Source organism: Dipodomys spectabilis, unplaced genomic scaffold, assembly GCF_019054845.1.
Source record: "Dipodomys spectabilis isolate Male_0828 unplaced genomic scaffold, ASM1905484v1 ptg000054l, whole genome shotgun sequence".
In the NCBI taxonomy this organism is placed as follows: Eukaryota; Metazoa; Chordata; class Mammalia; order Rodentia; family Heteromyidae; genus Dipodomys; species Dipodomys spectabilis.
This window is the reverse complement of record NW_024870731.1, coordinates 24019308-24032001: the sequence shown is the minus strand read 5'-3', so window position 1 is coordinate 24032001 and position 12694 is coordinate 24019308. Positions and strand designations below refer to the sequence as shown.

The following is a 12694-nucleotide window of genomic DNA, read 5'->3' as shown; positions in this document are numbered from 1 at the left end:
ACAATTTACAACTGTTTGCTTCTAGAATTTTCCATGTACTATTGTTATTATGCAGTAACTTGCATATGGGTAACTTACACTGTGGCAGGCAAAATGAGGGTTGAAAACCTTCTGCATCAACGAAGGCAGTGTAATTCTGATGTCTTGAACATCAGAATCAGGCAGACCTGGGTACAAGCTCTGACTTGTCTCTTGTGGCTTTTGAGCAAATGAATGCTCATCACTGAGCCACATGTCTGTCCTCTATCAAAAGGAGATACATGTTAATATCCCCCTCTCCAGGGAGCCATGAGGATTAAATGAGATAATCTATGCAAAGAGGTTGTAAATGATAGCAATTTACAGGGCCAAATGCAAATAGAATCAGTGGGGCCTCTCATTCAAACATTATTGAGAGTTTCAAGCTGGGTGTTGGTGGCTCACACCAGTAATCCTAGCTACAAAGGAGGCTGAGATCTGAGGAGCTGAGTTTTAAGACAATCTGTGAGACTTTTACTTCCAATTAAATAGCAAGAAGCCAGACTTGGAGGTGTGGTTCAAGATGGCGAAACCCCAGATGTGAGCAAAAAAAAGCCATGTGAGAGCTCAAGGCCTTGAGTTCAAGCTCCAGGACTAGCACAACAAACAAAACACAACACACACACAACACACAAAAATTAAACAAAATTATTAAGAGTTTCTAGAAGGGGTGTGATTGCAGGGCATGGGGGGGGGGGGCAGTGGGCCGGGTAGCATGCTGACAAAGCTGCTCCTGAGAGTCAGGCACCAGGCAGGTTCTGTGGCCTACAACGAGGAGGGATCCAAGCTCAGAGAGCATGCCTTCTGCAGAAAACGGCTTCCAAGTGAATCCGGGAGCATGAGACTGGAGACGAGGCTCTCCAGACTAATGCAGAAGAAGAAATCTAGGAGACCCTTAGCTATCTGCTCCCAGAATTCATCTCAGCTCTGCATCCAGCACAATCAGAATAAAGTGACTCCATTCTGCTTTTTAAAAAAATAAAAAAAAAAAAGAAAAGAAAAACAGTTTTCAGTGGCATATGTCATCACTGAATTAATGCTGTTTGCCTTTTACTGGCTTGGCTCTTATCCCAGTAGAAGCAAATAAAAACGGAGTACAATGTACTATAAATGTTACAGGCAGCCATACATGGACAGACCCAACTCAAATGCTTCCTTCCCCACCCAACCCCCAAATCAGGGCTCAGCTCCAGCTCCCGGACAAGAACCTTTATGCTTTTAGGACTAAAACTAGCTTGGATCTGTAAGGACACTGCGGGGAGTGGACAAAGCATGGTCCTAGCTTCCACAGCGAGATAGAGAGAAGCACCATCATCTGTATGTTCAAATGGACAGGCTGCCCCCCTCTGGGGCAATGCCACCTGGGTTCTGAGTAACATCCTCATTAAAAACATACTTGCTGCCAGGCAGAAGTGTTTCACGCCTGTAATCCTTGCTGCTCAGGAGGCTGAGATCTGAGGATCATGGTCCAAAGCCTGTGTGAGTTCAATTACCCATCAAAAAGCTAGAAGTGGAGCTGTGGCTGAAGTAGTAGAATGCTAGCCTTGAGAAAAACAAAAAAGCTAAGGGATAGCGTGTAAGCCCTGAGTTCAAGCACCCGTGCTGGTAGTACACACATACACAAACACACATACACAGGCATACACAGATGCACACGCACACACACACACACACACACACACACACACACAAACTACCCATGTTAAAAAAAAATGAGGGTGGCTGCGTTTTTTCCAATTCTAATTTTAAGAAACACAGGAAATGTACCATCCTACCTATTTCGATAGTTTCATAATGCTAAGTATATTTATCCTGTTGTGCAATCAAACAGCAGAACTTTTTCATCTTATAAAATTAAAACTCGGTCACCATCAAACATAGCTTTTTATTATCCTGTTTATTGCTTCTGACAACCACTCTTCTACTTCCTGTTTTCTGAGTTATGACTAACCTAGGTTCTTACAAGTGGAATCACAAGGCTTTCGTCTTCTTGTCACTGGTTTATTTCACTTAGGATAATGTCCTCAAGGTTCATCCACAACGTACCACATTTGTTTTTAAGACTGGATGATAATGTGCAATGTGGTGACTCACGTTAGTCATTCCGGCTACTAGGGAAGCAGAAATGGGGAGGATTATGGTTGGAGTCCAGCGCAGGCAAAAAATTCAAAAGATCCCCACCTCAATCAATTAAAAAAAAAAAAAAAAGGCTGAGCACGGTGGTAGATGCTTGTCATTACAGCTATGTGAGAAATATCAAGAGGACTTCAGTCCAGAATGGCTTAGTTTTAAAAGTGAGATCCCCATGTGAAAAAGAACTAAAGACAAAAGAGCTAGGGATGTGGCTGCATGCTTAGCAAGCACCAGGCCCTGAGTTCAAACTGCAACCTGGATGGATGTGAGCGCACGTGCGCGTGCGCACACACACACACACAACTAGGTAATATTCCAGTTTGTTTATCTACTCATCCATGAATGAACAAGAGTTGCCTCTATCCCTTGATGTGTGTGATTAATGCAGCTGTAAACAGTGTGAAAATATCCCTTCAAAACCTCTTTTGGATGTATTACTCCGCAGTAGAATGGCTAGATCCTATGGGCATTGCATTTTCAAGTTTTTTTAGGGACAGTCGCACTGTGTCTTGTAGGAACTATGCACTTTGATGGTTTCACTAAGCAACACACAAAAAAAGGGTCCCATTTTTTTCACTTATTATTATTATTATTAATTTATTTTTGGCCTGAAACTCAAGGCCTGGCTGCTGTCCCTGAGCTTTTTTGCTCAAGGCTAGTGCTCTACCACTTTGAGCCACAGAACCACTTCCTGTTTTCTGGTGGTTAATTGGAGATAAGAGTCTCACAGGGACTTTGAGACTTTGAAACATGATCCTCGCATCTCAGCCTCCTGGAGTTAGGATTACAAGCATGAGCCACCAGCACCCGGCTCATTTCTTCACATTTTTATTACTTTTTTACATGTTTAAAATAGAGGCATTCTGCCAAGTGGGAAGTGACTGGACAACTTTTTCTTTTTTTTAAATAGGGCTACAAGATATTCCTTTTTTTTTTTTTCTTCCTGGAGCCCTGAGGGTATCTGAGCCACTGTGGCAAAGGGACAATGTGTTGGTTCCAGATACACACATTCTACTGTGACAGGACAGGCCCGGTGCTGTGTTCTGTGAGCCCACATGAGTCAAATGAGAGCACTGTTTGCCTCTGCTGGTATTAGTGAACAAGGCTCTTCCCCAGTGCTCAGGCCTGCTTCATCAGACTGAGAGAGTGACACTCTGCCATATAGCAATTCCTAATTCAATTCCCAATCTCATAAATATAACCAGTCCTATCTTATAACACTACCCCCCCCCCCCATAGCCACTTTCTTGTAACATCATGCGATTCTCAAATTAGTTGGGGACAAATGCCATTCATTACCTTATGTCAAAGAAACCAGTCCCTACAACCTAAATTCCTGACTGCAGTCTCCTTAGAAGGGTTCTAGGATGAACAATGTCATAGTTCTAAGGCTGGGGGCGCTGGGAGAAGGGAAACATTGACAGATACTTCCCAGGATCCAGATACTTTGAAGAAGGATATCCAACCACATTTAGTGGCTGGGTAAGCACTTTTACCCAAAGTGGGTATTGGGGAAATGGGCAGCCCAGAGTTCTGAAATCAGGCCAGAAATCAGGAACAACCTGTCCCTGTGTGACAAGCACAATGTTTCCAGATGCTTCCCAATTTTGCCTCGTGGGAAAGGTCAAAATTGCTGTTGATAAGAGTACCCCTGTGTAAGTGGAAACCTGGTAGGGTTTTAGAAGCACACATTAAAACATTCACTTAAAGTCAGGCGCCACTGGCTCATGCTTGTAATCCTAGCTACTCAGGAGGCTGAGAACTGAGGATGGAGGTTCAAAGCCGGCCTGGGCAATAAAGTCCATGAGACTCTTATCTCCAGTTAACCACCAAAAAGCCAGTTGTGGCTCAAGTACCAGGGAGGTTGCCATGAGTTTAAAAGCACGGGGATAGAGCCCAGGCCCTGAGCTCAGTCCCTAGGAATATACAACAGAAGTTCACTTAATAATTAATATTTCATCTGCAACCATCTGGGTTACTCATTGTAGGATTAGTACCATAGCACAAAGGGAGTTCAAGGCTGGGGAAGGGCCCTTCCCAGGTACCATGGAGTCAAGAGATCATCCTGGGCCCTGCTTTCTTCCTCACCGGATGGCAACCATACCATCATGGCCCTCAAGGGGTGCTGTAGGGCAAGTGGCTTACACTTCTCTGTCTGCATGGAACACATGTGAACCAAGAATGTCGTCGTTATTTCAACAGATAAATCTTTTAAAGTTGGGTTCCATAGAGCTTGAGGGTTCCAAAGAGGTGCCTTTGGCTTTCCACCAGAGGAGTAGGGGTGGCTCTGTTCTAGCTCAAAGCAGACAAACAACCCTAGTCAGTCCACTTGTAGCTTGTGGGCCACCCGACAGGCTATGGTGAGATCTGGCTGTAGGCTGTCAGCTGCTAGGGGCCGGCCCAGGGCTGAGCTTGCAGTGAGTGAGCGCGTGAGGGTTCATACCCTAGAATTCTGTGCAAGTTTCCATTTGAAAAAAAAAGTTTCCCTTACTTAAGAAAACAAAACCAGACAATGCCAGAACTCGAGGCTGTGTTTGTAGACTGTGCACTCTGAAATGTTTTGGCCAGGGACATACTGAAACCCTCCTTCTTCCCCTACCTCCCAAGAACATATTACTGTAGCAACTGGCTTAGCATCTGCCTTCTCCTTCAGCTGAGGCTCTGGAGGAAGGACCACATGCCAGGTTGCCATATAGCTCACATTCAGCTGATGGCTGGGTGCTGAAGAGATGCTCAAAGAGGCTTTGGCCGGAGGAAGTGTCCAGTCCCAGGACAGGCTCCCAGGCAGTGGTCAATGTAGGAATCACCACTCCCAGAGAGGCTGAACACTGCCAGTCTCTCCCTGCTCCTCTTGAGAAAGGACACATGCTCTCCAGCTTTCTCTAGTCCTCACTACCACCCCCTAGTGTTCAATGCCTGGTCCCTTTCCTTCACCGACATGAACTATGCGATTTCTGTGTGTGAGCTTGCCACTTCTCTGATAGGAAAGTTCTCTTCTTCTCTCCCAGGAGATATTGAAATCACTCCTTAAAACAATGTTATCAAATAGCAAAGGAAGAGCAAGCTCAGGACAGAGAGGGTGGTAAGACAAGCCTCTTAGAGATACTGCTCAAAACTTAACATGCTTTGTCACTTTAAACATTAGCATTATTCAGCCGGCACCGGTGGCTCACACCTGTCATCCTAGCTACTCAGAAGGCTGAGATCTGAGGATCTCGGTTCAAAGCCAGCTGGGGCAGGAAAGTCCATGAGACTCTTATCTCCAATAAACCACTAGAAAACTGGAAGTGGCGCCGTGGCTCAAGCGGTAGAGCGCTTGCCTTGAGGGGAAGAGCGCAGGGATAGCGCCCAAGCCCAGAGTTCAAGCCCCATGACCACCCCCACCCCCCAAAAATGATCGCTTTTTAGAAATTTTTCTTCAGATAATTCTTTTTCACTGAATTTGAAAAAAAATACACGTGGAACAGATACAAGCAAATATTGATCCAAAGACTTTTGAGTGATAGACTGTGAAACAAATCAGACCTGCCTTTGTAAGCAAAGTTCCCTGCTTCACCTGTCTATCCTCTGGGTTAGGTGTGATCCGTGGTTGCTTTGTACGGCTGCAGGGAGCAGATGCGAATGAGAACTGTGGTGGCCACAGCTGAAAACATGTGCAATGAAGCTTTGAGGGGGAGGGAAACAATCCCATAATCTCTTTCAAATGAAGACTTCCTCTGCTGGGAGCTGGTGGCTCACGCCTGTGATCTTAGCTACTCAGGAGGCTGAGAGCTGAGGATCATGGTTTGAAGCCAGCCTGGGAAGAAAAGTCCATGAGATTCTATCTCCAACTGACCACCAAAAAGCCAGAAGTGGAGCTGTAGCTCAAGTGGTAGGACACCAACCTTGAGTGAAAAAACCAAGTGAGAGCAAGTGGCCTTGAGATCAAGCCCCATTACCAACACACACACACACACACACACACACACACACACACACACACCCACACACACACACACACACACACACACACACACACCCCAGAATAAATAAGCAAAAAAATGCACATTGCCTGCAATTCCAAGGAAGCTCTTCTGTGGCTTTGGGAAAATGTAGACTCGGCCATTTGGCTAAAGGTGGCAGAGAAGCTACTCAGGAGGCTGAGATCTGAAGATCGCAGTTCAAAACAAGCCCAGGCTAAAAATTCCGAGAGACTCCGATCTCCATGTAATCACTCAAAGAGTCTGGAAGTTGAGTTGTGTGTGACTCACGTGATAGAGCGCTAGCCTTGAGCAAAAGAAACTTAGAGAAAGACCTTGAGTTCAAGCCCCAAGGCTGGAGAGGCTTGGATTGATGGGGTCCCACGGGCGATCATTAATGCAGCCATCAGGAGACTCAAGTTAGCCTGCTCTCTAACATCCTTGGATGAATGCTAGAAAGACCTTTTTTTGGGGGGGGGGGAGGTCTCCTCAGATGTGCCACTGTGAACTCTGTGTCACCTGAGTTTTGCTTCCACCAGCCCTTCTTGTCACAAGAAAGGAAATTCCATTCATCTACATCACTTCCTGCACTAAGGGGCTATGGTCCGCTCCACTCCACAGTGATGGAGGGACTGAGCTGAGCAAACTGATCTGATTCCAAAAGCCACTTCTGGAAGGCTGTGGGTGTGCTCTGATGTCCAAAGGAGGCTTTTCTTGTTTCTTTTTCTTCTTTTCTTTTCTTTTTTTTTTTTTGTCGTTCATCGGCCTTGTACTCTGGGCCTGGGCACTGTCCCTCAGCTCTTTAGCTCAAGGCTAGCGCTCTACCACTTGAGCCACAGAGCCACTTCCAATTTTCTGGTGGTTAGTTGGAGATAAGGGTCTCACGGACTTTCATGCCCAGGCTGGCTTTGAACCCAGATCCTCAGATCTCAGCCTCCTGAGTAGCTAGGATTAAAGGCGTGAGCCTCTGGCACCTGGCTCAAAGGAGTTTTTCTTCTCCCCTTTTCTCAGAATCCAGAATCTGACTCCACTGGCAGAAACCCATTTCTACAACCTGCCAGGATCTGGAATCTGGTCCCTCTTCAAGCCTTTTAAACACTGGGCCCTGTTCTCTTTCTACCTGGATTTTCAGAGTCTGGACAAATAAAGATTTGGCACAATGGTGAGAATACAGTTCTGGCCACAGTTCCTGGTGCAGAGGAAGAACCACACAAACTTGAAAATCAAGTCTAAGTCCATCATTTCTCTTTGGAGACCATCACACACAATGGTCACACACATAATGACTACATGGGCACTGTCTCCAAACAGGCCTTCCTGTCTCCATTCCTGTTTCTCCTGTATAATCTGCACACAGAGGCCACTAACCTCCCCCTGAGCTGAATTCTGACATCGGTTTTTCATCTCAAGAAGAATCAACCTCATCCAAGCTGGGCATTGGTGGCTCACACGTGTAATCCTCAAGAGGCTGAAATCTGAGGATTGTGGTTTGAAGCCAACCTGGGTAGACAACTCCAAGAGATTGGTATCCCCAGTTACCCTGAGTTCATGCCTAGTACTGCCACAACACAAAACCTCATGCTTCTCTGAGTGTCACTCACTTGACCCCATTCTTTCCTCCCCCGCCCCTCTCTTCAAGGCTTTCTTATGCCTTCAAATACATCCCTGCACCTGGCATCTTTAGATCTGCAGCTCCTGCAGCCTGCTATGTTCTTCCATTGGTCTCACACTACACTGCCCCCTCCCTGACTCTCGCAACTAACTTAGTCATGCATTTGTTTCTGGAATCTTCTCAAGCTCCTCCACTTCCATATCCAGGAGAACGAAGTCTATCTTCATCTATGTCCTCTTCCCAGTATCCAGTCCTGTGCTGACTTGTGCCAGTCTAGTGTCTGCTTCTGAGTCCTGAGATTGCTTCACATGCTAAGAAATTCACCTTTTCCACAGCAATCCCTGGAGACAGAATGTTCTATTCCGACTGGAATATTTTGGGGGGATTCCATATTCCTTTCACCCAGTTTCACAGAAGGCTCCTGGGCATCTTTCCCCAAAACTGTAACAAACTGAGCAATAGCCACAGGAGACCCTCCTTCGAGAAATTAGTTCATACCAGCTTTACGACGCAAAGTCAATTCAACACATGAAAATTTATTCTAAGTTGTATCTTAACATACGAGATCTCAGCTTTAGATGAATTTTAATGTTTACAAGTGCAAAAGCAAATAAATATTTACCAGCTGCCTTTTTTTTAAAAAAGAAAAAAAAGAAAAAAAAAATCTTCCACAACAGCTTAGATGCAAAAAAAAAAAAAAAAATTGTTGCTAAACATCTTGTAGTCTGGCAAAATGAAGAATTCCTTATTAAGAAAACCCTTGACAACAATAACAACCCCACAGTGCTTCAGAGTTTCCCAGTAGAGGAGATCAGGGCAGCTCATTAAGGTCAGAGTGTGCTACTGGTATGGGGTAAGGAAGATTTCAAAAAGTGAGACCATACCAGCCCCGCCCTGCTTTTGTCAATTAGCCAATGGAAGCTCTGGGAGACAGGGCCACATTCCTTAGGGCTATACCTGTTCTCTCCGGACAGGAGCCATTCATTCCTCCAGAATGGCTCTCTTGAATGAAGTCCTGGCCTCCCCATTATTGTCTTGGACATCATTCTCTCATTCCCCGTATCATCGTTTCATAATTAAAGAAAACTTTTTAGAGTGAAGGCGGCTCAATGTGGTAGGGCACATCTGTAATCCCCACAACTCAAGAGGTGGAGATTGGGAGCATGGGGTTCAAGTCTCACTAGGGAAAAGAAGTTATGGAGACCAGTCTCAACCAACAAGTTTGTGCATGGTGCTCCATGTCTGTTGTCACAATGATCCTGGGGGTGTAGTTAGGAGGAGTGTGGTCCGAGGCCAGCCCTAGGGCAAAATAGATCTTCTTCTAAAACTAGCTGAAGTGAAAAGGGCTGGAGGCCCAGTTCAGGTGGTAGGTAGGGGCTCTGAATTCAAACCAGTGCTTCCAACCAACAGTATCCTTCCCCCCATCCCTCCCCCCCCCAAATCCCAAAAGCTTATGTTAGCTTTCTAGTTTACCAGATAACTGGTATTAAAGTAGCTTGCTCTCCAATGCCCCAGCTACCTAACTCCCTGGTAGGCCCTTGGGACAGCTGTGGCCAGTTATCTGCGTCTTCCCCTTTACCGAAAGAGGCAGTACCAGGCTGCCAGGTAGAACATCCAGTCCAAGGCCTAGAACAAAACCCAAGCCACTGGGTGGACACTGATGGCTCACTCCTATAATCCTTGCTACTCAGGAGGCTGAGATCTGAGGATCACAATTTGAAGCCAGCCAGGAAAGAAAAGTCCCTCAGATTCGTTATCTCCAAGGAAGCAGCCAAGAGCTAGAAATGGAGCTATGGCTCAAGTGGCAGAGTGCCAGCCTTGAGCAAAAATACTAAAGGACCAGCCCCGGGATCAGCATGCACAAAAACAACCACCAATCCACGCTAAACCAGGTGTGTGCAATAAATGACAAAAGCCTCTTCAGGAGTAAACTACTCAGGACTGATGCCCTCCGGACTCATTTTTATTATTGCTAGGTGAAGACTTTGGAATTATTCTGATCTTAGGGCAAGAGATTAGCCAGTAGGTCACTAAGATAACATCGGGAGACGTGTGGTCTGTTGGTTCTTGTTAGGATAAAAATCTGGAGACACTGCAGTATAGACAAACACATCCACCAGCCCTGGTTACATCCAGGATATACAATCCAAGAATGAGCGACCCACCTGCCCCCAACAGAGGCCTGATAAGGTACCCCTCACATAGCAAGCCAGGACTCACCTGGATTGACAGTGATAAACTTGCTATCCTCAGAGAATCTGTCCCCTCGGGACGCGGGTCTTCTAGATGGCACGTTGGGGTCACTCCTGGGGTCACTCCCTGTAGACTCTTCCTCTGTGGCTGTGGGAGGCACGTGGGTGGAAGGGACCTCATCCGAGTCCAGGCCTGGGGTGGTGTTCCTCGCTTCTCCGGGCTGCAGGGTGGGGGTGGCTGGGTGCTCCAGCCTGCGCCCCGGTATAGTCTGATGACCGTCCTCCTGGGCAGTCCTGTTGGGGGCGGAGGGGGCCGGGGTGGGCGCTGTCTGGTTGGGCTGCCCGGCAGCGTGGCTCACCCTGCCGCTCTTCTCCTTCTTCTCGGAGTCCTTCTCCCCCTCCTCCTCGTGCTCCCGCTCCCCGTCCTCACTCTCGCTCTTCTCGTCCTTCTCTCCTTCCTCTGTGCCCTCGCTGTCCTTGGCGGGGGCTGAATCTCCATCGGGACCCGACGAGGCCAAGGCCTCGGTGGTGGCCAGGACCGGCCTCCCCGCCTGCTTGGTGGCCGCGGGGGCCGTGGGGAGACGCGTAGGCCACACGGTACTGGGGAAGGAGGAGATGCCGCCCCCACCGAACCCCAGGCCGGCCAGGAGGGTGCTGGTGACCACAGAGGCCACGGTGGCTTGGCTGCCGCTGGAGGAGGGGCCCATGCCTGTTGCCATGGAAACGAAGGAGAAAGGGATGCCCGAGGATGTCCAAGTAGATGACCCGGAGCTGATGGGGGCCATGTCGGCCGAAGAGGCAGGAGACGCCGTGGGCTGTAAGGTGAGCAGAGGGAGGAGAAGAGGCAGAAGGAGACAGCACACAGTGGTGATCAGTAATTTCCTAAGATGTCCTGCTTTGGAAAACCTCAGACTTTTCTTCCTCCATCCTGTGAGGGTGCTGAACAGAGCCTGGGAAGCTGACCATGGCTGGTCCACGATGAGCAACTTTCCTGCTAATGGTTCTTTTAGAATTCCTCTAGATGTGTACTAAGAATTGTACCAGGGCCTCCAACACTAGCCTTTCACGGATACTGCTTGGGATGATCCAAGTGGCAAAAAGTAAGTAGCATTACATTTGGCTCAAAGTACTAAATCAGCAACATCAGCTAGCCTACTATTCTTGGGGGGTAATGATGAGAAGCCAGGGACCCCAACTTTTATGGCAACCAAAAGAACTGCTGGTGAGTAACTAGCTCTGAAGTCTGGGATTGATTCAACCCTTACCACCTGCATGGAGATGGACAGTGGCCAGCCCAGCTCTGCAGCGGCCAAGTGAGAAGCAGGAGCCACACTATGCACAAGCTCTGGTAACTAGCTTCCATCCGGCACTTTTCTCCAGCCACTGTGTCTTTCAGAGTCTCAAGTTTATCCAGAGCAAAGTCTGTGCCATTGCAGATGATCAACAATACTCACAGCAGTCCTGCCTAACACAAGTGTGCTGGAACTTTCCCTGCTATCCTGGAGGCAGGCATGATCATCACCATTTTACAGGAGAGGAAACTAAGGCTCAGCAGTGGTAGGGGTTAGGAAGGTGTAGAGGCAGAGCTACTGGCGGCCTCCTTCCGCCCACCATTTCAAACCAGGGCCCAACAAGTTTCCTGGGTCAGTCTTAAGAAATGTTGTTCTTTGGGCTGGGAAGGTGGCTCAGTGGTAGAGCGCTTGCCTTGTATGCCTGAGGCCCTGGGTTCCATTCCTCAGCACCACATAAGCAAAAAGAAAAAAGCCGGAAGTGGCGCTGTGGCTCAAGTGGTAGAGCGCTAGCCTTGAGCTGAAGAACTTAGGGACAGCGCCCAGACCCAGAGTTCAGGCCCCACGACCAGACCCTCTCCCCCCCCAAAAAAAGAAATGTTGTTCTTTATTTTGATTTTTTCTGTGTCCTACTGGGGCTTGAACTCAGGGCCTTTGCACTGTCCTTTAGCTTTTCCATTCAAGGCTGGTACTCTACACCACTTGAGCCACAGCTTCACTTCTGGCTTTTTTCCTGGTCAACTAGAGATAAGAATCTCTTGAATTTGTTTTTGTGGGCTGGCTGACCCTCAGATCTCAGTTTCCTAAGAAGCTAGGATTACAGATGTGAGCCACTGGGACCCAGGAACAAGTGTTATTCTGACAAGTTCTTATAGACTAGTCTATAGATCTAAGATTCCATCTTTTATACCATTTAAAACAATCACCCAAATAATTTAGGGATTGCAACTTCATCACCAAATTTTACATGGAAGGCTTTGTAGCTTAAAGATGTTCGTGTAGGCCAAGTTGAATTCTGAAACCGGTTAGTGAAAATCAAATGCCCAATATAATTAAGTTACATGGTATAAACAAGGCAGACAGCCTAGGCTTGAACTTGCAATTAGGCTGATACTGGACACTTTGGTTTTCTCATGTGGCCAATGGGAATAACAGTACCACCAATTCTGTGGGTTATTTAAAGAAAGAAATGAAATAGTCTGTCTAAAGACTTCAAAGTGCTTAATGAGTTTTAGGCTACTGTTATTACCATCTATACTAGGATTAATATTATGATCAGTACCTGCACTAGGACAGAGAAAACTGACATTTGAGTCCAGGATCCAGAAATTGGAAAATCATGGAACTTTTGGGTAGGTGAAAATCTGGATTTTGGCTTATGCCAAAAGGAAAGTTTGGATTACTTTTGTGTTCTTGTACTCTTTGATCCCAGAGTTCATAAATAAATAAAAACTCAGGAGATTTTAATTTTCACATAATACAATGTAGGCC

At 46.9% G+C, this 12694-nt stretch overlaps 1 protein-coding gene across 3 annotated transcripts in view; it reads right to left on the bottom strand.

The window, feature by feature from the left end:
* Ptprg (protein tyrosine phosphatase receptor type G) overlaps window positions 1-12694 on the bottom strand; it is a 689215-nt gene that overhangs the window by 82462 nt on the left and 594059 nt on the right. For all 3 annotated transcript variants that reach the window (XM_042679699.1, XM_042679701.1, XM_042679700.1), the window contains exon 12: window positions 9943-10729. In XM_042679699.1, the coding sequence (XP_042535633.1) occupies window positions 9943-10729 (787 nt within the window). The remainder of the gene's footprint in view (window positions 1-9942; window positions 10730-12694) is intronic.